This window comes from Oncorhynchus clarkii, chromosome 19, assembly GCF_045791955.1.
Source record: "Oncorhynchus clarkii lewisi isolate Uvic-CL-2024 chromosome 19, UVic_Ocla_1.0, whole genome shotgun sequence".
Lineage (NCBI taxonomy): Eukaryota > Metazoa > Chordata > Actinopteri > Salmoniformes > Salmonidae > Oncorhynchus > Oncorhynchus clarkii.
Window position 1 is genome coordinate 31,520,026 of NC_092165.1, and position 26,984 is coordinate 31,547,009.

Consider the following 26,984-nt stretch of genomic DNA (forward strand, 5'->3'; position numbering starts at 1 on the left):
TACACAATTTCAGTTCGAGAAATCTTTCATTAAATAACTTCACTGCTGTGATATATAGTTTTGAAATTTTCCATACTAAAATAAAAACTCTGCAATTACATATAAAACGGCAAAATACACTGCAAAGGAAATTAGTCCACTGAAATCATTCTCTTGTTCCACTGTAAACCTTTTATTTTTTTAAATTCCTTTTCTTAAAAAGAACTAAAAAATAGTTTGCATAATTCATCTGTGCTGACACTCCAATAGTGGAAGACAACAGCTGCAGTTTTCAGTAAACTACATTCCCTTTCACAATTGAATTTCAAATTTTTCCAAAATAGGGCACTCTGCTGTAACACTAGTACTTTGGCAGTTTTGATGGTGCAAGCAAACATAATTTACCTTCTTGCAAACCATGTCCAGCTGGTTAAGTGACCATTATTAACATAGGTAGGAACCCTTTACATTGTAGGTTACATACATTGCATTTGTCTGGGACATCATTGATTCATTACTGCATCCAGATTGGTCCCGTTTGGGGAACCAGAGGAGGTTATATGTTTCTGTGGTTCTGACAAAGCGGGAGGAGAAAAGTGCCATGGTCTGTTCAAGGATGGAGAGTCTGACGGAGTTTGGCTAGGAGTATCTTGGGTTTGTAGTTTCCTTTACATTCAACTCACATGGAATCCATTTCCTGACGACTGATAGGTGGACTAAAATGACTACGAGGCAGGAAGTGAGAGTGGTGGACGGGATACGGTAGAAAGGATAAAGGGGTGAAAGGAGACTGAGGGGGGCAGTCGAGTGCTTTAGGCCGCTTGCTCCTATGTGTCAGTACGTGAGTGCGTCCCAAATGCCACCCCTATGCCATATATAGTAGACTACTTTTGACCAGGGTCTCTGGTCATTTGACATGGGCTTCTGGCCAAAAGATATTCCCTATATAGGGAATAGGGTGCCATTTCAGATGTACCCTGTGTCTCCAGGGAGGCAGCAGGATGCTGGGCTGGCAGGCAGAGATGGGCAAGGTGGTCGCCATGGGGGAGGAGGCGTGTCATCACCTACACTCGACAGCCACAGTGTTCTGAGTGGGAGAGGCAGAGGAGGGGCTCATCCCAGTGTCTGACGAGCCGGACGATGTTGACGCTGTGGTGTGGGACACTGGGAGGGAGGAGAGACCAGGTTAGACAGCTGTATCCGTCTTTCATACTCAAGTATTGTGAGCAAAGAAAGAGACCATGGAAACAAAGCAAAACATTACAATGAAAGCTATAGACAATAGTAGGAGAGGGAGACTACGTTCGACAGCTGTATGTATGCCAAAAACAGACTAAGGAAATATTCCAAGTAAAGCATTACAATACAAAGCTATTCAAGCAGTTTGCTCTGGAACATGACGGAGGAACGGAGGAAAAGCCATCCTACCTTCTCTTTCCTTCTTCTTTAACCTCTTCCGCCTCCTGTCTATGGAGGCCACTTCAGACTTGAGTGACATGTAATACTTCCTTATATCCTGTAGTTTGTCTTGTAAGAAGGATATCCTCTCAGCACTTGTCATGCTGTCCAGTTCATCTGCTCAGAGACGCACAAAAGTTCTTATTGTAAAAGGTCGGAACAAATAAAAACAAAAACACACTTTGACCATTCAGCTTTCAAAACCATTTCATTTAGAACACTGAATACAATATTACATTTAAGAATAATCACAAAATTAAGGCTAAAATCCAAACTCCTATGGCCAGTTTCCCAGACACAGATTAAGCCTAGCCATAATTGTTTTTTTTAGTCCACCGATTGGTTTAGTCTGTCTGGGAAACCGGCCCCTGTTGTTAGTCCTCATCCTCAACACCTGAGATCAGTGTGATAAGCTGATTAGGGATAAGTGGTTAGTTCAACTTACTGAGCTGGAAGGTCCACTTGTACGTGCGAGGGGAGGGGAAGGAGGACTGCTTGTCTTTGTGCTTATATTTCTCTAGCTCCTTACTGTTGGGAGAGACCAGCTTCTGGGTTCCTTTAGACATGGAGTGTTTCACTGGAGTCAGCTTACTAGAGGTGTCCATGACAGCCAGGTCCTCACTGTCACTGCTGTGCCCTGTGGTCACACACATTTTAAATACTTTATTTGAATCCACAAATCACATTACTGCCAAGAAGGATTCAAACATTGACACGTTTTTTGGGGGTGAGTTGACAACCTGCCATTAATGGAATTGAACTTACCTGCTCCGTTCTTATCAATTTTGGATGTTGTGCTTGGCCGCTTCTGGTTTCGCTTCTGCTTCTTTGCAGAAGAACTCAAATGGCAGTCCATCAACCTTTTCTGACCTGATCGTGAAAGGGAGAATATTGAGAATTTTTATTTCAGAGGACCAAATCACTGTGCATTTCTCACAAAATGACCATTAACAGGTCTATCATAAATCAGAAAAAAAATTTTAAATGTTTTTTTTATTTTACAAATACCTAAACACAACAATGCTGTAACGTTAGGAGATATGCATGCATCAAATTATTTGCCACAGATCATTGTCTCCATGTTGGAAAAATGGCAGAGAAATGCAAGCGAGTTGTGACAGCAGCGAAACAGCCTGCTCTGCCCCAAGTCAGTACAGTACCGAGTCTACTGCTGCCTGGCTGTGCTTTGGAAGCATGCTGAAGTATGGACTGACTGCTGGGAGCATGTCTACAACTTCATCAGCAAGCTGTCAAACTATCATAACTACATGCCGCTTGTCAGTGCAGTGCCCAACAGCCATAGTTATCTAGCTAAAATTCCATCCCCGTGTCAGTGAAGCTAGCAAGCAGAAGACAAGTTATAACCTAAATCAGCAGATGAAATCACTGGCGACCGATATAAATTGCACATTTCGTGCAGGAATAGATGTAATTATTATTATTTTTTACAACTTTCTCACTGTCTATCAGTATATGCGTCTGTCTGCCCAAGTTTCACAGCAAGTGAGTCATGCACAAGACAGGTCGAAGGACAACGCTCGCAAATTGATTTTTTGGATATTGGTAAGCGGCTGTTTGGACGTTGAGTGCGCATCGTCTCAATGCTCATTGCAGACTCGAGTGGTCGCTATCAAACAACTAAGTGTCCCTTGATAAAAGGGCTTAGGAGTCAAGTGTTGGGTTTGAGATTCAGCCTATGACTGAGGTAGATTGAACTTCATTGTGACCATACGCAATAGGACAATATTCTGCAATTATGAAAAAAATAAAAAATGAAGGCAATTTCAATGTTAAGAAAAATGTGCCCTTTGTCACATCCCTAAGATAGCCTATTATATGCCATTCTTTGTGTGACCCACCTCTGTCCTTGGTGTCCCTCTCCTGTAGTGACATGCTGGAGTTGCTGGAGCTGGTGCTAGCTTCAAAACAGTTTGAGTTGGCCGACTCGTTATCACCAAGCCCCTCCTGAGACTCCCCGGCTACACTGTCCACCTCGATGGGGACGTCGCTCTCACTCTTGGTGCTGTGAGACTCATCAGGGCTGGGGGCAGAGGTGTGGGAGAAGACCCGTGGAGGAGCAGCGCCCCCCGAGGACAGAGGAGGGTTGTTGTGGGTCTGGTGGGAGGAGGCATTGGACGGAGGCGGAGCATGGACCTTCCCTTGACTCATCATCATTAGGAGGTCTTCTGCTAAGGTCTTGTCCTTCTCATCCAGGTCGTCCAGATCCACTTCGTGACAGACCAGCGCCTCAGGGCCGATCTGGGGCATCACCTCCTCCTCGACCCCCGAGGCTAGCTGCTCCGACCTGGGTCGACCTCCTGCTACACCTCCCTCTCCTAGACTTTGACACTGCACCTCCGGAGTGAAGGCAGGCATCTCTGTTTTACCCTTTGCTGGCGTCAGGCGCTCCTCGCCTCTCTGTCCCCCCACCTCCAGCCTCCACTCTGGCGAGTCAGCGGGCCGCCTGGCTGGCGAGTCAGCGGGCCGCCTGACTGGCGACGCCATCTTGGTCGTCTCTTCCCTCCTGTCCAGACGCACCTTCTTGTCCGGCGTCCTCTGCTCAGTGGCTTTACGCTTGGCCACACCTCGCTCCTCCCTGCAGATCTCCTCCTCCGTAGCTGAGTCTGTGTCAGAGTCCATGGTGGGAAGGTCAGGGATGCTGGGAATGTGCTCAGCTGGGAGACAATGAAGGACCACCATGGGCTCATCCTGCCTGTTCAGGGTGCGCGGGCAGGGAGACGACTCGGTCTCAGTGTTGTTGGGAGTGGTGATGGTGGTTTTGGTGGGCGTTTCAGAGCCAGTGTCATTGTTGGGGTTCCTCTCTGGCTCGCGAACGTTACTTCTACGTGCTGCTTTAGACCTGGGGGATTTCGGGGTGGGGGGGTCCTCCTCCTTAGTTCTGTCGGGTTCAGGGGTCATGGGGGGCACCTGGGGCTGCTCCTCAGCCTTCTCCGGCTCCCTCCTCTCAGGGAGCGTGTCCTCCTGCTGCTCCTTCTCCTGAGGGCTGCTGGGGGGCTGATCCTGGGCTGCGACCTGGGCTGCAGCGGCGGCTGCTGCCTCTGCTCTTCCTCTCTCCACCCTCCGGTCCTCCTCCTCCTCCTGCTTACGGGCTGTGGCGGGGTCCGTCCTCTCCGCCCACGCAGGCTTCTTCTCAGGAGAATCCTCTGACTCACTGTCCTCTGACGAGTTCCCCGATTCTTCTACCAGAAGTAGAGAGGGGGGGTCATCAAGGGTTAGCTTGCATCCATCAAAAGTCCATGCTTCAACCCTTAAAATAACAATTACTTCCCAAACACAGAGGGGCAGTTTCCCCAGACAGATTAATTGTAGTCCTGGACTCAAAATCAATCTCCACTGTAAAGGGCTTCATAGTCCAGGACTAAGTTTAAATCGGTGTCTGGTAAAACCAGCCTCACATGGCCAGAAACGCCCTCTAATCATTCTTAGATGTGGACTATCATAGTTATCCTAATTAAACTAGTGACTATACTGCATCTAGAGGCATGTTGACCTACCATTGGAGGTAGAATCCCTGTCCGAGTCATACATCCCAGAGGTTGTTCTGGTGCGTCGGCGAGGGTTACCTGTTTACACAGACCGACAGACAAATCAAATCAATAGAGCTGTCATGATTCACTATTCTACATGACAGACAACGATATCAGTTCTATATAATAATACATTTCGGTCTGAACATTGTATAAGATTGCAGCCTGCTGAACGAGCCCCACGGTCTTACCCTCTCCATAATACTGATGATCGGTGCAGATCAGATCTCTTACCCTCTCCGTTGGGCAGGGCTGATACATCAGATTTGCTCTTGCTGCTGGAGCCCTCCTCACTGCTGGGGGTCTTGGAGACGCTGCGGTTGGCGCTGGCGGAGGTGGTTCTAAGAAGAGGGCGACCTCGCTTCAAGCCACACAGCTTCCCCTGCTTGTCATCCTCCTTCTCGCCTTCCTCTTTATTCTTCACTTTCTTTTTCTGTTTCTTTTTTGTTCCGCCCTTGTCGACAGGCCAGATTATCCGGTCTGCTTTGACCCACTCATCATACCTAGAGGGGAAATTAAGCCATTAACCCTACTCATCTCTCAGATTATACACATATTTTTTTTATTTAACTAGGCAAGTCAGTTAAGAACAAATTCTTATTTTCAATGACGGCCTAGGAACAGTGGGTTAACTGCCTGTTCAGGGGCAGAACGACAGATTTGTACCTTGTCAGCTCGGAGGTTTGAACTTGCAACCTTCCGGTTACTAGTCCAACGCTCTAACCACATACAATAAACATACTAGCAAAATATTACATTGAAAGTCAGTCACTTCAAAAACAGATAAAGGTGGAAAAGTAATACTGAAAATACTGCCGTGATCAAGACAGCGAATCATAAAATCCCTATAAACTCTTTCAGGTGGGTGAAAATGGAGGTATGTGTCCGTGGGTTACCTGACGTTCCAGCCGTAGTAGTGAACTAGGTAGAGGACATCTCCTCCATCATCGTTCTCTGCCTTCTTGATGTTGGCCTCGTAGATCTTTTGGGTCTTCCCTCGACCGTATTTTACCTTCACCTTAGTCCCTGTTACGGAGTCTTCAGAGTCTTCGTCCTCACCTCTGTCCCCCCCACACACACACACAGTTAAAGGCTGTCCCTGAGAGCCTTCAAATCTTACGGTGCACAGTCACAAAAATAAAGCTATCTAACATCCAAAAGCAGGTTATTAAAACACTGCCAATACTATGGTGTATTAACTAGGAACCCAACGGAGGGATTAAACTGAACTTTTGAAACTTTGTTGCAAAAGGTTTTCAGCTGCATAACATTCTGCTACAGTTTTCTACAACGTGCACTAATGAATGCACACCTACTTCAAAGTTTGTTCAACATAAATGGAGCAGCTGAGCTGACCTCTGTCTACAAAGATGCAAAAGCCCAGGGTTCTGATGGAAAGGAGTAGAACACATTGCTTTACCCTGATAGTGCAACTAAGTAGCTTGGCGTATGCAGAAATTGCTCCGCCATTTCCTGGTTGCTAAAACTTAGTTCACCTAATTTCAGTTTATTACAAAATAAGCTAGTATAGTGTAGAGCAGGTATTCCCAAACTGGGGTATATACACGCAATGCCGTCGGGGGTACGCAAAATAAATGTGATTCACATTTTAATTAAAATAAAAATCATTTTTTCCCCCTTCACCTTTTCAAACAGTCAATTTATATTTTCCAATGGGGCTATACATTTGGGTGAGGTTTTTCCTCTCCCCCCCTCGCCTGTGTAGGCTCGTTTCAATGCCAAAATAAAATTAAACCATCTAGTGTTAAGCTAAACAACACAATATTAAATATAGGTAGCCTAGTGAAATAATTAACATCCAATCACATTAACCTCCACAAATTCCACTAACGTTCCGTATGTAGCTGCTGCTCATGTTGGTATCTGTACATATGGCGCAAAAGCCATGACAGGGGAGTGGTAACGCACGTGCAAGCAGTTGCTCCCGATGCCACTTGGGTACACTGCAGCATCCACCGAGAGGCTCTTGCTGCCAAGGGAATGCCTGACAGCTTGAAAGACGTTTTGGACGCTACAGTGAAAATGGTTAACTTTGTTAAAGCAAGGCCCCTGAACTCTCGTGTATTTTCTGCACTATGCAATGATATGGGCAGCGACCATGTAACGCTTTTACAACATACAGAAGAAGTGTGCTGGTTATCAAGGGGCAAAGTATTGACACGTTTTTTATTTTTAAATTGAGAAACGAGCTTAAAGTTCTTTACTGACCATAATATTCACTTGTCTGACCGCTTGCATGATGACGAGTTTCTCACACGACTGGCGTATCTGAGTGATGTTTATTCCCCTCACCCTGAATGATCTGAATCTAGGATTACAGGGACTCCCCAGCTATGGTCAATGTGTGGGACAAAATTGAGGCTATGCTTTAAGAAGTTGGAGCTCTTCTCTGTCTGCATTAACAAGGACAACACACAGGTCTTTCCATCATTGTATGATTTTTTTGTGTGCAAATTAACTCAAGCTTACAGACAAAGTCAAATGTGATATAGCGATGCACCTGAGTGATTTGGGTGCGCAATTACACAGGTACTTTCCCGAAACGGATTACACAAACTGGATTCGTTATCTCTTTCATGCCCTGCCTCCAGCCCACTTACTGATATCTGAACAAGAGAGCCTCATCGAAATTGCAACAAGCGGTTCTGTGAAAATTGTATTTAATCTGAAGCTACTGCCAGATTTCTGGATTGGGCTGCGCTCACGAGTATCCTGCCTTGGCAAATCGCACTGTGAAGACACTGATACCCTTGAAAACACGTACCTATGTGAGAGTGGATTCTCGCCCCTCGCGAGCATGAAAACTAAATACAGGCAGACTGTGTGGGAAATAATTTAAAAGACCCTCTCCAATACAACCAAACATTGCAGAGTTTGGTGTGCTTGAAAGGATGCACATTTCTCATTAACCTGTGGTGAGTTATTCACAATTTGATGAACAAATAAGGTTTAATATGTAAGATGGTTAAATAAAGAGCAAAATGATTTATTATTATTATTATTATTATTATTATTTGTGCCCTGGTCCTATGAGAGCTCTATGTCACTTCCCACGAGCCGGTTTGTGACAAAAACTCATTCTTATGTTTAAATAATGTATTGTATAGTGTGTGTGTGTGGCAGGCTTACAATGATGGCAAAAAACAACATTTGGACTATAAAAAGTTTTGGAAACCACTGGTGTAGCGAATCATTGTACCATCTAAACTGCTGTGAAATATATTTTGCATAACAGAAATATTTTTTTAGCTGTGATGCTGGTGTACAATACTGAAGACTTAAGTTGGCGCCCCCCTTGGGTTCGTGCCTGGGGGAGGTCTTCATGGGCTATACTCTGCCTTGTCTCAGGATAGTAGGTTGGTGGTTGAAGATATCCCTCTAGTGGTGTGGGGGCTGTGTATTTGGCAAAGTGGGTGGGGTTATATCCTGCCTGTTTGGCCCTGTCTGGGGGTATTGTCGGACAGGGCCACAGTGTCGCCCGACCCCTCTTGTCTCAGCCTCCAGTATTTATGTTGCAACAGTTTGTGTCTCGGGGGGCTAGGGTCAGTCTGTTATATCTGGAGTATTTCTCCTGTCTTATCTGGTGTTCTGTGTCAATTTAAGTATGCTCACTCTCTCTCTCCCTGAGCCCTAGGACTATGCCTCAGGACTACCTGGCCTGATGATTCCTTGCTGTCCCCAGTCCACCTGGTCATGCTGCTGCTCCAGTTTCAACTGTTCTGCCTGGGGTTATGGAACCCTGATCTGTTCACCGGACGTGCCATCTTGTCCCAGACCTGCTGTTTTGGACTCTCTCTCTACCGTACCTGCTGTCTCTAACTCTGAATGATTGGCTATGAAAAGCCAACTGACATTTGGTGCTGACCAGTTGCACCCTCTACAACCACTGTGATTATTATTATTATTTGACCCTGCTGGTCATCTATGAACATTTGAACATCTTGGCCATGTTCTGATATAATCTCCACCCGGCACAGTCAGAAGAGGACTGGCCAGCCCTCAGAGCCTGGTTCCTCTCTAGGTTTCCTCCTAGGTTCTGGCCTTTCTAGGGAGTTTTTCCTAGCCACCATGCTTCTACATCTGCATTGCTTGCAGTTTCGGGTTTTAGGCTGGGTTTCTGTACAGCACTTTGAGATATCAGCTGATGTAAGAAGGGCATTATATAAAAACAAATGATTGATGAACATGAAGCATAGAAATAGCACACATAGAACAGGTCTACCACTTCTTAGACTTGCTTTCAAGTAGAATGGTAGAAATGTGAGTTATAGATCTATGTGAAATTGGTCAGGTCCCCCAGAAAGTTACACATTGCCACTTTAAGGGTTTTCTATAGACCCCCTTTCCGTGATCTAACAAGAGTCCTAAAAAAAATACCCTTGGGCTCACTGTAGAGCAATCCGAACAAGGGCCTCAAACTCAGTGAAGAAGCTCTTCAGTCAGTACTACAAGCACTACTCCAATTTCACAATAGAAATGGGTCATATTCATTAGTTCACACAGTAGCAAACCGTTTTACAACAAAGATGTGAGTTTCTTATTGGACAAGTTCAGATAATCCCTCCCCATTTCGGTCAGTTTGCTTCCTAGTAAATATGACCATTAGCTCTGCACGTTACAGCAACAACAAAACATCTGCAGCACTGCCATCCAATAGGAAACCAACCCTGAAACATGACATCACAAGACTTCAGCAAGTATGTGAAACCACACTGATTGTAATCACATTCCTCCTGTTTGTGTGTTACACAATTCATGACATTCTAGTCGGTTCAATGGCCACATCCTGACAAGTACAAAATAGAGGAACTTGAGAAGATGAACATTTGGCATCTAATAGACTTGATGCCCTGAGGTGACATTTAATTATTACATAATCTTAAACATTCCATGAATTCTATCACCATTTATTTTACACTGATAGTTCATTAACATTCAACTGTACCTTTCTCCGACTCTCCTCTCGCTGTCTTCCTCATCCTCCAACTCCTCCTCGTCCTCAGACTCTTTATCGGACTCCTCCAGGCGTCGGCTGCGTCTGTTCCCCGGGGTGTCCCCTCCATCTGACCTGCTGTCGTCTCTCGGACCTCCAGTCTCCTCTCCGCTGGTCTCCCCCACACCACTCTGCTCCTCCTTCTCTTTGATCTTCTCCAGCTTTGAGGGCTCCTTCACCTCAGCTTTGACCGGGGTCACAGTGCACCGTCTCCTCCCCTGAGATAAAGAAGAAAGTAAAGTGATTAGTGTCTGGAGAGGAGGAACCCTAGGCTGCCTGCAGCAAAACTACCTACAGCTCCGTCTCAAATGTATTTCCTCTATTCCTCGCATCCTCCCTCCGGCTCCTTCTCAAAACGCATTGAAAGAAGATCCGAGGGAAGGAACAGTAGAAAGCCATCTCAATGAAAGAGAACCTACCCTGGTCACACTGACTGACCATGAAACTAAACAGGATTTCAATCTAACAGAGTCCAAAATTGAATTGTCTTCAGTGTCATGTACAAATTACGACCAAAAAAAACCCAACTCTTACTAACCCTGGGAGAAGAGACATCTTTGTCGCTCTCGCTCCCCGACTCTGCCGCCTCCTCCTGGGCAGGCTTGTCCTCCATGGCCGCAGCAGACTCAGTTTTGACGGATGGTGTTGGGCCCTGGCACTCCTTCACCTCAGGGATTTGGGCGGCCTTCTCTTCTGTCTGGGACTGGGAAGCTGGCGGATCCTCGCTGTGGTGGATGGTCCTGAAGACGATGCAGGCTGAGCGACAGTACTCCTCGAAGCCATACAGGTACCTACACACAATGTATTAGCACTCCCTCAAGCACAGTAGACATCACTCACAACACTTTGAAACAATCTTGGTGCATAAAAACAGAAATCAATCAAATCTATTTATAAATACTTTTTTACAGCAACATATTTCACAAGTGCTTTACAGTAATCTGGCCTAAAATACAGTTTGAAGCACAGAAAATGACTCAACAGCTTCAAAAGAAAGAACCAGCTGGTAAATAGAATTTGTAAGTCTGAGTGAAGTGATCAAACACCTACTTTCTATAGGCAGTCTTCACATTGTAGGAGGCAGCAGAGTTTAGGACGGGAATGCCAAGGTCTATGTAGATTTGTTTCCACACAGATCCACTTTCAATCTGCAAAAAAACACCATCACAATAACCATTCATGTAGGCTACTCTATATCAAAAATATATTCAACAAAAGAAAGAGAGGTACTGAGACAAAACGCTACCAACATCACTTGATCGAGCGAGTCCAAATTGTTAAGTCGTTTTTGCAGGTCTGTTTTCTTTGCTCTCATAGCAGCCGACGTGCAAAACACCAGCCAGACAGACACCCCTTGACCTTGACAGTCCACTAAAAAGCTACACGCTGCAATTTTGCTTACAGAGGTGCAGGAGAGGCAAGGCAAAGCTGGAGAGAACAGGTTGTTCACATTAGACGACGAGACCAGCCAGTCTGCCTGCCGCTGCAGTGAAGAGGACTCAGAAGAGGGAGGGAGAGCAAGCTGTAGAGATGATGCACTCACTTTGTCACAGCCCCCCTGGTGGTAGACTAGCCTGAAGAGCTTGAAGAGGTTCAGATCCTTGTAGCCGAGCACAGGAGGCTTGTTAATTGGCGTCCCTGAGGAGGAAAGGATGAGAAGAGCAGAGTGACGTTACACAGAGGAAAAGTAGCCCATTTTAGGGCATTGAAAAATCACAGGAGAATCCTTTTTATTTCATGGGTTGTCGTTGAATGAGTGATTAGATGTATTGGGTTACAAAGACCTACAGAGAAATCAAATGAAAGATGGATGGGGAATTCAGAGCCAGGACAGGTAGTGTGTGCATGCAGTAAATTTGTGTGTGTAGTAAGTCATATGAAAGTTCGCCAATTATTTCCCATTATCCCTGACGTGTGCACCTATTCACTCTCTCAAGGATGTAAAAGCACTGGATTGGTGTGGAGAGTGTCCACCATATTTCTTACATCAATCCAATGGTTTCAAACTCTTGTGGGTAAGTGAGTGAGGTAATGCACAATTCAGGGCTGCATCCCAAAATGGTACCCTATTCCCTATATAGTCCCTGGTCAAAAGTAGGGCACTATATAGGGAATAGGATGCAATTTGGACGTAGACAGGCTAGAAGATAAATGGGACAGGTCTGAAGGCTCACCTCGATCCTCCATGAACTTATACAGCTGCTGCAGGAAGTGATCCCTCTCCTCTGGGTCCGCCTCATCCTCAGGCTGCAGGAAATATACACCTTGGTTATATAGGCAAATTAGACATGAACTGACAATTACTTATAATAGCCATTATCCTTCATTGAGTGTGCTGCTAATTTGACACGGTCTCGACAAAAACACACTTGAGTCAAATATCAACGCAACTAACCTGGTAAAAAGGTAACTTTTTTTTATTTTTTATGATAAAGACAAAAACCATTGTCAGAATCTCTACTGACTAGTCTAGCAGAGTACACAAGGTGACATGCAAGCAGTCAGTCTTGACATAACTAATACATTCCCGTAGCAGTAGCAATGCTACTAGAGCAGAGGAAGATTTCATGTATGCCAAGGCCAGTAGTGCTGAGATTATTTTGAGCTCATGCTTCGCCTCTGAAGTCGTTGCACATTCTGTTATTTGTCAAGCAAAGTCACTTGGGCAAAACAACTTAGTGTGGGTTAAATTCAAGGACAGATGTAATGGTTAAATATATTTAACACTCACTCACTTAAATGGGTAATCCGATAGCCAAGAGAAACATGTCATCATAACGTCCGATGAATCATATTGTACGGCGTGTTACCTATTCACAGCATCCAGGACCATAGATATGGCTCCCTATGTAGTCCCTTCATAAAGTATTCAGACCCCTGGACTCTCTCCACATTTTCTTACGTTACAGACTTAATCTTAAATGAAAAAAAGATAATATTCAAAAGTCCTAAGAAATCTACACACAATACCCCATAATTACAAAGCGAAAACAGGTTTTTTCTAAATTTTTGCAAAATCCAAGCAATGAGGTCGAAGGAATTGTCCGTAGAGCACCGAGACAGGATTGTGTCAAGGCTCAGATCTAGGGAAGGGTACCAAAATATTTCTGCAGCATTGAAGGTTCCCGAAAACAGTGGCCTCTATCATTCATAAATGGAAGAAGTTTGGAACCACCAAGACTCTTCCTAGAGCTGGCCACCCCTCCAAACTGAGCAATTGTGGGAGAAGAGACTTGGTCGGGTATGTGACCAAGAACCCGATGGTCAATGACAGAGCTCTAGAATCCAGAAGGACAACCATCTCTGCAGCACTCCACCAATCAGGCCTTTATGTTAGAGTGGCCAGACGGAATCCACTCCTCAGCATAAGGCACATGGACAGTCCACTTGGAGTTTGCCAAAAGGCACCTAAGGAATCTGACCATGAGAAACAAGATTCTCTGGTCTGATGAAACCAACATTGAACTCTTTGGCCTGAATGCCAAGCGTCACATCTGGAGGTAACCTGGCACCGGTGAAGCATGGGGGTGGTGGCATGCTGTGGGGATGGTTTTCAGCGGCAGGATCTAGGAGACTAGTCAGGATCGAGGCAAAGATGAACGGAGCAAAGTACAAAGAGATCCTTGATGAAAACCTGCTCCAGAGTGCTCAGGACATCAGACTGGGCCGAATGTTCACCTTCCAACAGGACAACGACCCTAATCACACAGCCAAGACAACGCAGGAGTGGTTTCAGGACAAGTCTCTGAATGTCCTAGAGTGGCCCAGCCAGAGCCCGGACTTGAACCCGCTCAAACATCTCTGGAGAGACCTGAAAATAGCTGTGCAGCGACGCTCCCCATCCAACCTGACACAGTTTAAGAGGATCAGCAGAGAAGAATAGGAGAAACTTCCCAAATGCTACAAGCTTGGCACATCTGTGTCATACCCAAGAAGACTCGAGGCTGTAATCGCTGCCAAAGGTGTTTCAACAAAGTACTGAGTAAAGGGTCTGAATACTTATGTAAATGTGATATTTTAGTTTTTTTAATTTCTAAAAAACAGTTTTTGCTTTGTCATTATGGGGTATCGTGTGTAGATTGATGAGGGGAAAAAATTATAATCCATACAAAATGTGGAAAAAGTTGAGGTCTGAATACTTTCCTGAATGCACTGTACATATCTTACTAAACAGATACGGTCACAGTACACTGAAGTCTAAAATGGAGGAACTAGAAAGGAAAATCAACATGCCATTGTAATCTATGTAGGCTGTGATATGTAATGTGTGAATTATACCTTGACTGACAAAGCGCCCCAGACACAAGCAAATACACAGTGAAGTGAACCAATTTCACCCATGAGAAGCAAAGCCTTTATGACAAGCAGCAGAGGTAGAAAGAACTCGAGTCAGGAGCCTCCACTGGCCCTCAGCCAATCCCCACAGTCCCTCTCTAAAACGATAGGAAGTAGCTGCCAGTTGCTATGGGAACAGTGTCTGAAACCACACGAATGGCCATTTGTCCCAAACTCTGGGAGCAGAAAGAACCATTGTTGTTCCGGAGGAAGGGGCTTTCCCACACACTGGGACTAAGTCCCAAATGGCACCCTATTCCCTATGGGCCCTGGTCAAAAGTAGTACACTAAGAGGGAATAGGGTGCCATTTGGGACACACCCAGGGTCTATTGAGAGTCTGGCTCAATCAAGGTGGCTCAGTAGCCACAAGATGTCAGAAAGGGAATGCAATGAATGCATGGTGCCAAGCCAACTTCATTCTCAGAGCAGGTGAGGTCACTACAATACACAGCTGGGTTTACATTACTGAGAGCCGGCCCTCAGATAAAGCTTATCACGACAAAATGAATATGCAGCAAAGAGAGGGATAAATTCCTTTCCCTCTCCATAAATGTGTAGCTATTCAAGCAGGTTGTAGTGGTCATTGTTAGTAGAGTATAACACAGGTCAGTAAACAGTCAACACTGGATAAGCTACTGCCTTGTCAAAACTGATAGAAAGACTTCATTTCTGAATATATAAAGGCTCTGGCCTAATCTGCATCTAAAAGGAAAGTGACTTACGTGTAGTCTTAAAATATCCCTCCAGACTAAAACAGTGTTCTTCTTACCTCATCATTGGCATCTTCCTTCTCCTCCTCCTCCTCCTCCTCCTTCTCCTCCTCCTCCTCCTCCTCATCGTCGTCGTCACTCTCCTTTCCTTCTGTGTCCTCCTCGTCACTGCTGGAGGATTCTAAAATCTCACTCATGTCCATCTTCCAACTGTCAGGAACTACCTTGGTCTTGAGGAAATGCACTGCCCCATCCAACCCTGAGAGTAGCCAGAAAAAGGGTACTTTCACACATAGTTCAAATCAGACTTAGATTATGTTACATTGTTGTCGTCCGTCTCCCCCCCCCATCTGGTCCAGTCGGTTTCACATTGCTAAATGTCCAAACAAAACCACGAGTTCATGCAAGTAATTTGTTTCTTGGAGAAAATCAAGTTCAATCCGTCTATGATTACCAAGAAGCATAACTTGTCGCAACCTTCATATTACTTTCGCTTTGGTCTTCCAACAACATTCGGGAGGGAACAGCCACAATAACTGGGATGTGAATAGCCTATATCCCCGGTATAGCCTGGATGCGATCACAAAATGCGCTGCTACTCACAGAATGTTTCAGAGATAAAGTAATGGTACTACACGCATTTTATCAAATGCACGCAGTCAAACAACCAATAATACTCCTTGGTTATTTTCCTGTTTGGTTTGGACTGCGTTCTCACCTGCAGCGAACCACACCACGGTAAGAATGGTATCGGACTGAGACCACCTTTTTTGAGCGAACCACGGTGAGTTGTTTAGTGTGCATAGTATTCACACCAGTCCCAACGAACTGAACTAAGGGTGGGAAATGCGCCAGAGTTTGGAAAAACCACGCCGAACCAATTTGGTGAAAGACCCCTAAGTAAAGAGTTAGGCCTAGAGGTCAATTACATCTCAATTCAGTTGAACATAATACCATTCATTTTTTGAACTTACTGGAAGTGTTGAGCTCCCTAGGTGAGCCAGCCTTACCTTTCCTCGGTGAGAACTCAGCTTTAGAGATGCTGTCCATGTTCACTTCATGGATCTCCTTTCTTGCCACAGTGTGACTGAAAAACAACAAACATCTAAATGTGCATTCAGATGTAAAAAAATTTAAGTACCAATTCTGAGAAGACGTCAACAGCAATTTACATTATACATGTGTATTTACATTGCATGGCAGGGCAAACATATACCAAGACATGTTTGTAAATTAACTGGGAATTCTTGAAAACTGTATGATGTAAAAGTAGGATGCACAACGCTTACAATTTGGAGTCTGCAAATGATCTGACTAAACATTGGTCCTTCTTGACTGTCAAGTCATCATTGCAGCTGGGTGATATCACCTAGACAGAAACAATAAAGAACAGCTAGGAACAATCATACAACAAGGGCCAAAGGTCTAGGAGGGTTTTTGACCATTTGCTTTCAGTTTCACAAGGAGTCGTTTTTCAGGTGGTTGTATGAACAGAACTAACATCTCCATGACACTTCTCAATTAGCAGGTAGGACAAGTGTAGCTGAATGTGAAAGATTGAAACTTCCCTGATCTGCATAACTCTAACTTGTCAATGGCTGCTAAGGTCAAGGGCCATTTAATTATACCATACATATTGAGAGCAAGAGAGAAAGAGAGCAGGACAGAAAGTGAACGAGAGCAGAGAAAGAAACAGCATGTGTAACTGGGGCTGTGCAGGTTGTGACTCACCAGGGCCAGGTACCAGGATGTCCGCTCTGTCCCAGTCTGAACACTGGCCACTTTACCCATCAGGTCATCGTTTAGCCTCCTCCTGTCCTCATTGTCATCTTCACTGGAAGACGACTCCTTATCATCGTCCGCACTGAGGAGTTGAACAATAGGACTCCCCATCAGAACAGAATCGTTACAGGTCAGAAGCTATAATCCGTCTCCGTCAAAAGCTTCTACAGAGCTCTATAGAAGCTCAACGCTGTATCAATCACAAAGGCCTATATGGGCCTATATATCATGCTATGTTGTTGTATATAAATGACCATGTCTGAATGTATGCAGGCAGAGCATTTAAAGAAGCATGCTTGCTATAGATTAAAATCATACTGGTAAATGTAAGAGTTAATGCTTGTTAAGTCATAAAACTGTATCTAAAGCAAAGAACGGTGTGGTTCCCTATAGCCAAAAGTAAAAGAATGGTCAACTTACTGAGCCTGAGATGACCTCCTCCCTCCGCGGTTTCCCTTCTTCCCGATGACGGGGGTGCCAAAGTGCTCTGGGTTGGTTAGGGGCAGTTGGTCCAATGTCTAGATGTGAGGGAGTGATGAAAGGAGGGGGCTTAATCAATGTGTTAACGTGTAACATAACAGAGGCCAGCAAATAAAATGGCTAAGAAAAGAGTCAGGTCAGAATACTAGTCCCTTTACCTCGCTCTCAGCAAAATGTCTTTCTCCCTTCAGACACAGTGACGTCCTGCGGAGTGTCTTCTCATCCCCATCGTCAAACACTGGAACACATGAAAAACAACACCCCTTGCAAAAGTTTAAAAAACTGCACCCCTTGCAAAAGTCACACCAAAATATGAGACTTCCTAAGGACTTCATAAAGACAAATAGTTATTAACCATTAGGCAAGTTGAGAGAAAAAGGGGGAAATGCAACCAACAAAGACATACAGCTACCCATTAATTAACTGAAGAGCAGGCATTGTATATTAGTTTGGGTGTTGTTGCTGTACTTGCCCACTGTGTACCAACTGGCGTCTGTGAGTTTGTTGATGGTTGCCTCACTGCAGATCCCCTCTGCACTCTTCACCTCCACTGTGGAGCCCACCTGCAAAAGAAAACAAAGGGATGAGACAGACCTCCTCATACATTCTGCTCTTTTACTCCCATTTCAACAAGAACTCAAAACTGCAAAAGTTAAGAGACTTCCCCCAAATAAAGAACAACGTGCCTGAGCAGAGTGAAAGCCTATCAAATATGTTCAAACAATGAAAAGGGAACCACAGGGCTTCGAAAACACCAGGAAAGAAAAACTAAGGCCATTTTGAACCGTCGGGGAACCATTGATGCTTACAATTGTTGAAAAACGGGTGATCAGTGTGCTTGGCCAGGGCATTAGTCATATGACCATTACAATTAGGCAATATACATAAGCTTTACGTCAACAATACCCAATATGTACACAACTGTCCCTGTTCTATATACTACTGTCACAAGCACAGCACCATTGTTGTATCCGACAGATCAGATCTTAGAATTATGTGATTAACAGATTATTTATTCTGAGAACCAAAAGGACACCGAGGGCCTAACTAATATTTTCCTTATCTTCCTGTGACAAGTTTGGTGGTGCCAGTTAGTTCCAACTTACCCTTAACGGTCCTTTCACTTGATCATCTTGAACAACTTGCGAGGTGGTGTCTCCTTTGACCATCACCTAGGGAGAGAGACAAAGAAATAGAATGAATGACATAAGAAGTTCAGTCAAGGTGAAATAATTCAGTTGTGTAACAGACAAAACTCTTCCCTTCCTGATCTGTCCCCAATGGACTTTAGATTAACTCATGTATTCAGGGGCTACACATGGCAGTGCTTGAGGACAACGATACAGTAGTAGGTTTGTGCTTATAGTATAACCAGGGAATGGTGCAAACTCACTGTTTCCTCATTGTTCACATCAGTTATTTATTTAACTAGGCAAGTCAGTTAAGAACAAATTCTTATTTCAAATGACAGCCTACGTTTAATGTGGAGAAAGTTCAATGGGGCTACCTACCATGCCCCATGAAACAATCAGTCAAGGGAACTCTGACAATCATAATGGAAGTGGCAAAGGAGAATAATGGAGAAGAGAGGAGGTCAGGTCACAATGTTGCTACCTGGTGATTGGTGGGGGATCATCTGGTCTTGAAACAATAACCATCATCAACTAGAAGCAGGTTCACCAGTTCACTAACTCCACATTTTCACAATGGGTTTTGAATACAGAACTTAAATTCCTAGTCCTATCCATAGCTCAAAAACATACAAAACAAGAGTTGGCTAATCGAATGTCCAAGCATTATCAGTCCCTATTTAATGTACATTCATGTGTATTACCAAATGTTAAAGCCAACAGATTAGGTTAGTAATTGAATAAAAACTGCCTGCTGATTAACAGCAGAATATCCAAACATTCCAGTATTGCCTGTGTTTATTGTTGCGTTATGATTATGTCATTACTAAATTAACTTTTTTTGAGTGTGTACCTGGTACTATGTAGGCTGTTACAGACTTCCTAATGCTTTATAAAACAAACTGAGGAAAACTGTTCATAGAACAAGTCTCTACTTGAAAGATGCCACTGGCAGACACTAATATCTAGATACGAGAGAAGGGGGGGGTTCTTTTGCAGCAAAACTGTCACCCGAAACTGGACAATCAGCTTGTCTATATAAACAACATATTGTTATAATATGTGGACATCAACATTTACTGACATAATGGACCATTCCACTTACTACCTTGTTTGATTACAGTGTCATTGTCCCAAATGACACACTACCTATATAATGCACTACTTTTGACCACAACCCTATGGGTCCTGGTCAGAAGTAGTGCACTATAAAAGGTAATAGGCTGCCATTGGGGTGGAGCCATTGTTGTGTGGTGCTCTTACCTTAACCTTCACCATCCGTTTAACAGTCTTGATTTTTGCCTCACAGAAGGCACCTCTGTATTTGGCACTGACCTCCGTCCCAACGGTCAGATAGGCAGGCTCGTTTGCTGCCTGTGAGAAAAACAGATGCGCCATAACATGCACCATTGTACTTACTTCGGAACAAAACAGTTCGGCCACTATTAAATTAAATGTCCATGAAGCATGAACTTGTAACACCCATCATATGCCACATAAACATGAAGTTACATTTGCATTTTTCCTCTAAATATCTTGTTCAGGAAGAGGTGGTGGTGATGCCTAGATTAAAACGTGAGAACATTTAAATGAATTGTGAAACATTATATGCCTGACATTCTGACATATTCAAGTTGACATGTTGTTGCCAACCATATACAGTTGACCCTGTCTCTTTGCAAGCCAAGTGAAAGAGGCGTCGGCTTCACTCCTGTTTTCAACTGAGGTTAGCAAAGTGACTTACCTTCATCGTAGACTATTTGAGGGAGTCCAGCTCGATTGGTTTTGATTGCTGTAAAACAATATAGTAATAGCAGATTATTAAAGACTTGTCAGAATAGCTATAAACTGGAACAAATTAATAAATATACTAGCTAACAAACTAGCTAGCTACTTAACGCATTCTTTTCAAGCTCGATGCAGCCGCCCCCTCCCTCCAGATGTACAAAAATGTGTAGCTAGCTAGTTTTCACTGTATGCGGATTGTTAAAGTAGACCTCAAATAATTAGTCGAAAGCTTTTTTTTTAAAGAGGACGTTGCACATAGACAAGAAGAATAATGCGTGTTTCTTCCCGCTTGCCTCGCAATCTGACTGTGTGTGTCACGTCGCCATCATAGCTCGCCGTGCTGCACCATGTCAGGCTGGTGGTTCATTCCAAACTGCTTGAAATAACGTTACAATGAACATCTGTCTCTAAAATGTGTGCCACACAGTCATCTTAAACAAGGTTGTTTCAGTAAAACAGAATATATAAAAAAAATATCGGCAGTCTTTGTGAAAATAAGGAAAGACAGAATATTTCCCTCAACTCGGGAGGTAAATTTAGCTACCTAGCTAACTTCACCATACTAAGGTTAGCTAGCTAAGAACAGTTTATCGATATGGCGATTTAAACCGCCTTGCTAGTCATTGAGTTTGTCAGTTAGCTAGTTCCGGCATAACATTTCAAACGGTGGTTCTCTTTCGGATAAACGAGAAGCAGGTAGTTCACGACGATAAAACAAAAAGTATCATGACAACAATTATTTATTTATTATACAGTTTCACAAAAGGCGCATACATTTCTTCACTGCAAAAACAAGCCGACTGGTCACTGCCATTCAATTCCTTACGGTCTAATCTTGCAAGACAAAAATAAAGAGACATTGAGCTAAGTGTCGTCCGTATTTAACAAAACGGGTGTCACCTTGATCTAAATAGCTTGAACTGTTTGTAATTCATTTGAGAGGAATATTAGCTAGTATTTTTTTTATACTTACTGCAACGACCCGACTGCTCACCACTTGCTAGAGTTGCAAAGCAATACACGAAGAATAAGCTTGAGCCGAGGATGTGTTTCTCGAAATCAGATTGGCTGCCATGACAGTCGTGGTCAAATCGCAGAAATGTGATTGGTCAACACATGCTTCAAATGCTATAGGACATAACTAATCTGTATTGATGGTTGGTAGAGATGAAATCGGCTCTTTGAGGGAAAAGTTGCCATTGGTCCTCATATACTTGGCTTTTTAATCCTCCAGAACACCCCACTATGGAAATATGATTGGCTTTACCTATCTCTACCCAAGCCTTTCACTGGTTAGACATATTTTACAATGGACCGCCTATTTTCGACACTGGCTGGAAGCTTCCTTGTCACTCCTAAGGATGGAAATGGACTGTATGTGAAAACACGTGCCATTTCTACACACTCGTTGGATGGTGCTGGCCGTGACTCGTATTTGAACTAAGGCGTTACTAGCTATGTAGTAGTGTGCTGGGGATAGAATGCGATACGAGTTAAATACACAAGATCGATTTGTTTGTGGTCGAGGGCAATGGCGCCGTGTACATGTTTGTAAGGACGTCAGCGGGCAAGTTGGTTTACGTAACCGGAAACATGTGCAGGTAAAAGCGGTCCTCGTTATCCGGCTTTTTTGGGAAGTCCCTACCCCATTGAAGTTGACATTTTAAATGGCTAGGCTTATGGTAGAGTTTCAAAACATACTGTATTGTCTTTCGTTATGGAGAAGGTTAGGGTATGGACGTCCCAACGATCCCGGATAGCACTGACCAGAAAAGCTAGTGAAGTCACTTCACTAACTTGGCTAAGGCTATAGCATAAATTTATCCGAGACAGCATGGCATGTGTTCTTCATCAAATGTACAGATGAGATAAATCAGATTCAAGACACTGTATTATCGTTAGGTCTTCTGTATTTAGTCTCAAGTGTATCCAAGCAGGGACGAAACAACAAGGATGGAATGGAGAGGCATGGTAGCCAGAGGTGGCGGTCTATGGTAAGGTCAATGTGGAGACTATTTCCCTTCTGGAGTCACTGAACTCATGTCATAGTTGAAACATCGCACTGAAATTGTCTTTGTTCTTACACAACTGGCACCACCAGTATAAGGATCAAGTAGTGGTAGTCTTGTAAATAATACCTCAAGGACTAAATACATATTAGAGGTCGACCGATTAATCGGAATGGCCGATTTCAAGTTTATAACAATCGGAAATCGGTATTTTTATTTTAAACCTTTATTTAACTAGGCAAGTCAGTTAAGAACACATTCTTATTTTCAATGACAGCCTAGGAACGGTGGGTTAACTGCCTTGTTCAGGGGCAGAACCACAGATTTCCACCTTGTCAGCTCGGGGAATCAATCTTGCAACCTTACAGTTAACTAGCCCAACGCAATAACGACCTGCCTCTCTCTCGTTGCACTCCACAAGGAGGCTGCCTGTTACGCGAATGCAGTAAGCCAAGGTAAGTTGCTAGCTAGCTAGCATTAAACTTATCTTATAAAAAACAATCAATCATAATCATTAGTTAACACATGGTTGATTATATTACTAGATATTATCTAGCATGTCCTGTGTTGCATATAATCTGATTAAGCATACAAGTAAGCAGGCAGAAGCATAGCCTAAACATTCATTCAAACAGCACTTTCGTGCGTTTTGCCAGCAGCTTTTCATTGTCCGTCAATTGTCTGTTGTGTTGCTGGTTCGAGCCCAGGGAGGAGCGAGGAGAGGGGCGGAAGCTATACTGTTACACTGGCAATAAAGTGCCTATAAGAACATCTAATAGTCAAAGGTTAATGAAATACAAATGGTATAGAGGGAAATAGTCCTATAATTCCTATAGTAACTAAAACGTCTTACCTGGGAATATTGAAGACTCATGTTAAAAGGAATCACCAGCTTTCATATGTTCTCATGTTCTGAGCAAGGAACTGAAACGTTAGCTTTCTTACATAGCACATATTGCACTTTTACTTCTCCAACACTGTTTTTGCATTATTTACGTGAGGCTAAATTGATGTATTATATTAAAATAAGTGTTCATCCAGTATTGTTGTAATTGTGACTATTACAAATCAATAAAAAAATAAATTGTCCGATTAATCGGTATCGGCTTTTCTGGTCCAATAATCGGTCGACCTCTAATACATTGGCAAAAAAATAACATGACTAAGGCAGACCCTTGACCGTATTTAGCTTTTTCTTTTAATGGTCAAAGTTGCTTTTAGTATAAACAGTGCTCATCCACTTTTATTTCAAAGCTGTGTAATCCATCAAACCAAATGGGAAAGAAATGACATGAATAGTCCATTAACTACAAAACATACAAAATCATTTCCATCTGTTTCTTGTAGAGCTGTCCTGTCAGTAGGTGTGTGACACAAGTGAAGAAACCGCAGAATTGAATTTACATGTTGTCTTCTTCAGAGTCATCCTCCTCCTCCAAAGAATCCTATGGTGGAAGCAAGAAGCATTGTGAATCAGACACCAGAAAGACAGACTAATGTTACCACGATAGCAGAAATTACTTCAATACCAGATTTAGTATCACAATAGTCACACACACCCCACAAGCAGTTTTTTTTTGAAGAGCTTCTGCCCAGTTGGCATAGGTTACAGTGCATTTGTAAAGTATTCAGACCCCTTTACTTTTTCCACATTTTGTTACGTTATGGTCTTATTCTAAAATTGATTAATTTATTTTCCCCCTCATCAATGCACACACAGTATGCCATAATGACAAAGTGAAAACAGGTTGAGTTTTTTACAAAAAACAACACTGATTTACATAAGTATTCAGACCCCATGACAGCCCGCTTGGAATTTGCCAAAAGGCACCTAAAGGACTCCGACCATGAGAAACAAGATTGTCTGGTCTAATGACACCAAGATTTAACTCTTTGGCCTGAATGCCAAGCATCACATTTTTAGGAAACCTGGCACCAAACCTACAGTGACGCATGGTGCTGGCAGCATCATGCTGTGGGATGTTTTTTAGGGGAAGGGACTGGGAGACTAGTCAGGATTGAGGGAAAGATGAACAGAGCAAAATACAGAGAGATCCTTGATAAAAACCTGCTCCAGAGCGCTCAAGCCAGGAGACTGGGGGGAAGGTTCACCTTCCAGCAGGACAACGACCCTGGACACACAGCCAAGAGAAAGCAGGAGTGGCTTTGGGACAAGTCTCAATGTCCTTGAGGGGCGAAGCCAGAGCCTGGCCTTGAACCCGATTGAACATCTCTGGAGAGACCTGAAAATAGCTGTGCAGCGACTCTCATCCAACCTGACAGAGCTTGAGAGGATCTGCAGAGAAGAATGGGAGAAACTTCCCAAATACAGATGTGCCAAGCTTGTAGCGTCATACCCAAGAAGACTCGAAGCTGTACTCGCTGTCAATGGTGCTTCAACAAATTACTGAGTAGGGGGTCTGAATACTTATGTAAATGTCAGTTTATTTTTAATAATTTTTTTAAAAGAATGTTAACCTATTTTTGCTTTGTCATTATGGGGTATTGTGTGTCGATTGTTGAGGGGGAAAAAACAATGTAATCAATTTTAGAATAAAGGCTGTAACAAAATGTGGGAAAAGTCCAGGGGTCTGAATATTTTCTGAATGCACTGTAATTGAGAAGATTTTTGGGAAAGCCTTTCCATCTGCCTGAAGACTTATTACTATCATCATGTGAACGTAACATTAAATGTAACTAGCTAGGTTTCCATCCAATTGGCGATCGATTTAAATGCAAATATTCTAAAATCCAAAGAAAATGTGCACGTTTCCACCACATGGACATGTTGCGGATAAAATCAGTGCGTGGTTGAGGTAGTGCACACAATGTAATTATTATTTCACTAAATAAATATCTAAAAGTGATATGCGTTTCCATCGCATTTTCACCTCTACCGATAGTTGTCACAAACTTGGGTTAAATAGCAAATCTGGTTTTAGGACGTGCGCTGTAGCCAACAGCTTGTAGATCCAGACGGGTAACGTTAGGCTAGTCTACAGTCGTGGCCAAAAGATTTCAGAATGACATTCATTTCCACAAAGTTTGCTGCTTCAGTGTCTTTAGATATTTTTGTCAGATGTTACTATGGAATACTGAAGTATAATTACAAGCATTTCATAAGTGCCAAAGGCTTTTGACAATTACATGAAGTTGATGCAGAGTCAATATTTGCAGAGTCAAAAAAATACCCTTTTCCAAGACCGCTGCAATCCGCCCTGGCATGCTGTCAATTAACTTCTGGGCCACATCCTGACTGATGGCAGCCCATTCTTGCATATTCAATGCTTGGAGTTTGTCAGAGCCACTTAGTTATCACTTTTGCCTTATGCTCCATCATGCTGGAAAAGGCTGTTCCTGGATGGTTGGGAGAAGTTGCTCTCGAAGGATATCTTGGTACCATTCTTTATTCATGGCTGTGTTAGGCAAAATTGTGAGTGAGCCCACTCCATTGGCTGAGAAGCAACCCCACAAATGAATGGTCTCAGGATGCATGACACAGGACTGATGGTAGCGCTCACCTTGTCTTCTCTGGAAAAAAGCTTGTCCGGATGCCCCAAACAATCGGAAAGGGGATTCATCAGAGAAAATGACTTTACCCCAGTCCTCAACAGTCCAATCCCTGTACCTTTTGCAGAATATCAGTCTGTCCCTGATATTTTTCCTGGAGAGAAATGGCCTCTTTGCTGCCCTTCTTGACACCAGGCCATCCTCAAAGTCTTCGCCTCACTGTGCATGCATATGCCTGCTGCCATTCCTGAGCAAGCTGTGTACTGGTGGTGCCCCGATCCTGCAGCTGAATCAACTTTAGGAGACGGTCCTGGCGCTTGCTGGACTTTCTTGGGCGCTCTGAAGCCTTCTTCACAACAATTGAACCACTCTCCTTGAAGTTCTTGATGATCCGATAAATGGTTGATTTAGGTGCAATCTTACTGGCAGCAATATCCTTGCCTGTGAAGCCCTTTTTGTGCAAAGCAATGACGACGGCACGTGTTTCCTTGCAGGTAACCATGGCTGACAGAGGAAGAACAATGATTCCAAGCACCACCCTCCTTTTGAAGCATCCCGTTTGTTATTCGAACTCAATCAGCATGACAGAGTGATCTCCAGCCTTGTCCTCGTCAACACTCACACCTGTGTTAACGAGAAAATCACTGACATGTCAGCTGGTCCTTTTGTGGCAGGGTTGAAATGCAGTGGATTTTTTTTTGGGGGGGGGGGGTGCATGGCAAAGAGGGACTTTGCAATTAATTGCAATTCATCTGATCACTCTTCATAACATTCTGTAATATATGCAAATTGCCAACTGAGGCAGCAGACTTTGGGAAAGTTTATATTTGTCATTCCCAAAACTTTTTGTCTTCGTCGAATGCCTCTTAAGGGGAAAGTAAGCAGATTACATTCAGAGTTTGGGTAATCCAAAAGTTATGTTACTGATTACAATTTTGTACAGGTAACTTGTAACTAACTGACTACATCTAGAAAGTAACGTACCCAACCCTTCTAACGGCTACACAAAGTGGTCAACATATGCACACCCAGACAGGCATTCCTGTGTCGATGCTTCTTCAGAAAGCTGCAGGGAATACAAACACTGATGCATTCTGTTATAGTCTTGTAATCGTTTGTCCAAATTTATCATATTTTCAAACATGAGACATCTGATAGAATTTGTTCCTTTCGCTTCTAATACCCAACCGTTTTTCTTGTTATAGTTTCGGTACGCCGTGCAACACTAACAGATACTGTA

At 43.5% G+C, this 26,984-nt stretch overlaps 2 protein-coding genes across 3 annotated transcripts in view; one reads left to right on the plus strand and one right to left on the minus strand.

Moving 5' to 3' along the window:
• Positions 1-216: 216 nt before the first annotated feature.
• On the minus strand, positions 217-21,247 carry LOC139375036 (AT-rich interactive domain-containing protein 4A-like). The gene is made up of 24 exons (XM_071116406.1): positions 21,199-21,247; positions 20,182-20,229; positions 19,701-19,811; positions 18,414-18,479; positions 17,780-17,870; positions 17,466-17,545; positions 17,248-17,345; positions 16,777-16,909; positions 16,335-16,414; positions 16,056-16,132; positions 15,105-15,304; positions 12,174-12,246; positions 11,543-11,637; positions 11,050-11,147; positions 10,538-10,790; positions 9,952-10,217; positions 5,882-6,046; positions 5,220-5,488; positions 4,953-5,021; positions 3,297-4,637; positions 2,203-2,307; positions 1,883-2,074; positions 1,408-1,554; positions 217-1,143 (listed from the first exon to the last, which is right to left on the minus strand). The coding sequence occupies exons 2-24, from the start codon at positions 20,185-20,187 to the stop codon at positions 1,040-1,042; spliced, it is 4,119 nt and encodes a 1,372-aa protein (XP_070972507.1). The 5' UTR covers positions 20,188-20,229; positions 21,199-21,247; the 3' UTR covers positions 217-1,039.
• Positions 21,248-21,518: 271 nt separating this feature from the next.
• Positions 21,519-26,984, plus strand: part of LOC139375039 (mirror-image polydactyly 1) — a 107,758-nt gene continuing 102,292 nt past the window's right edge. For both annotated transcript variants that reach the window (XM_071116409.1, XM_071116411.1), the window contains exon 1: positions 21,519-21,826. In XM_071116409.1, coding sequence (XP_070972510.1) covers positions 21,771-21,826 — 56 coding nt within the window. In that variant the 5' untranslated portion in view covers positions 21,519-21,770. The remainder of the gene's footprint in view (positions 21,827-26,984) is intronic.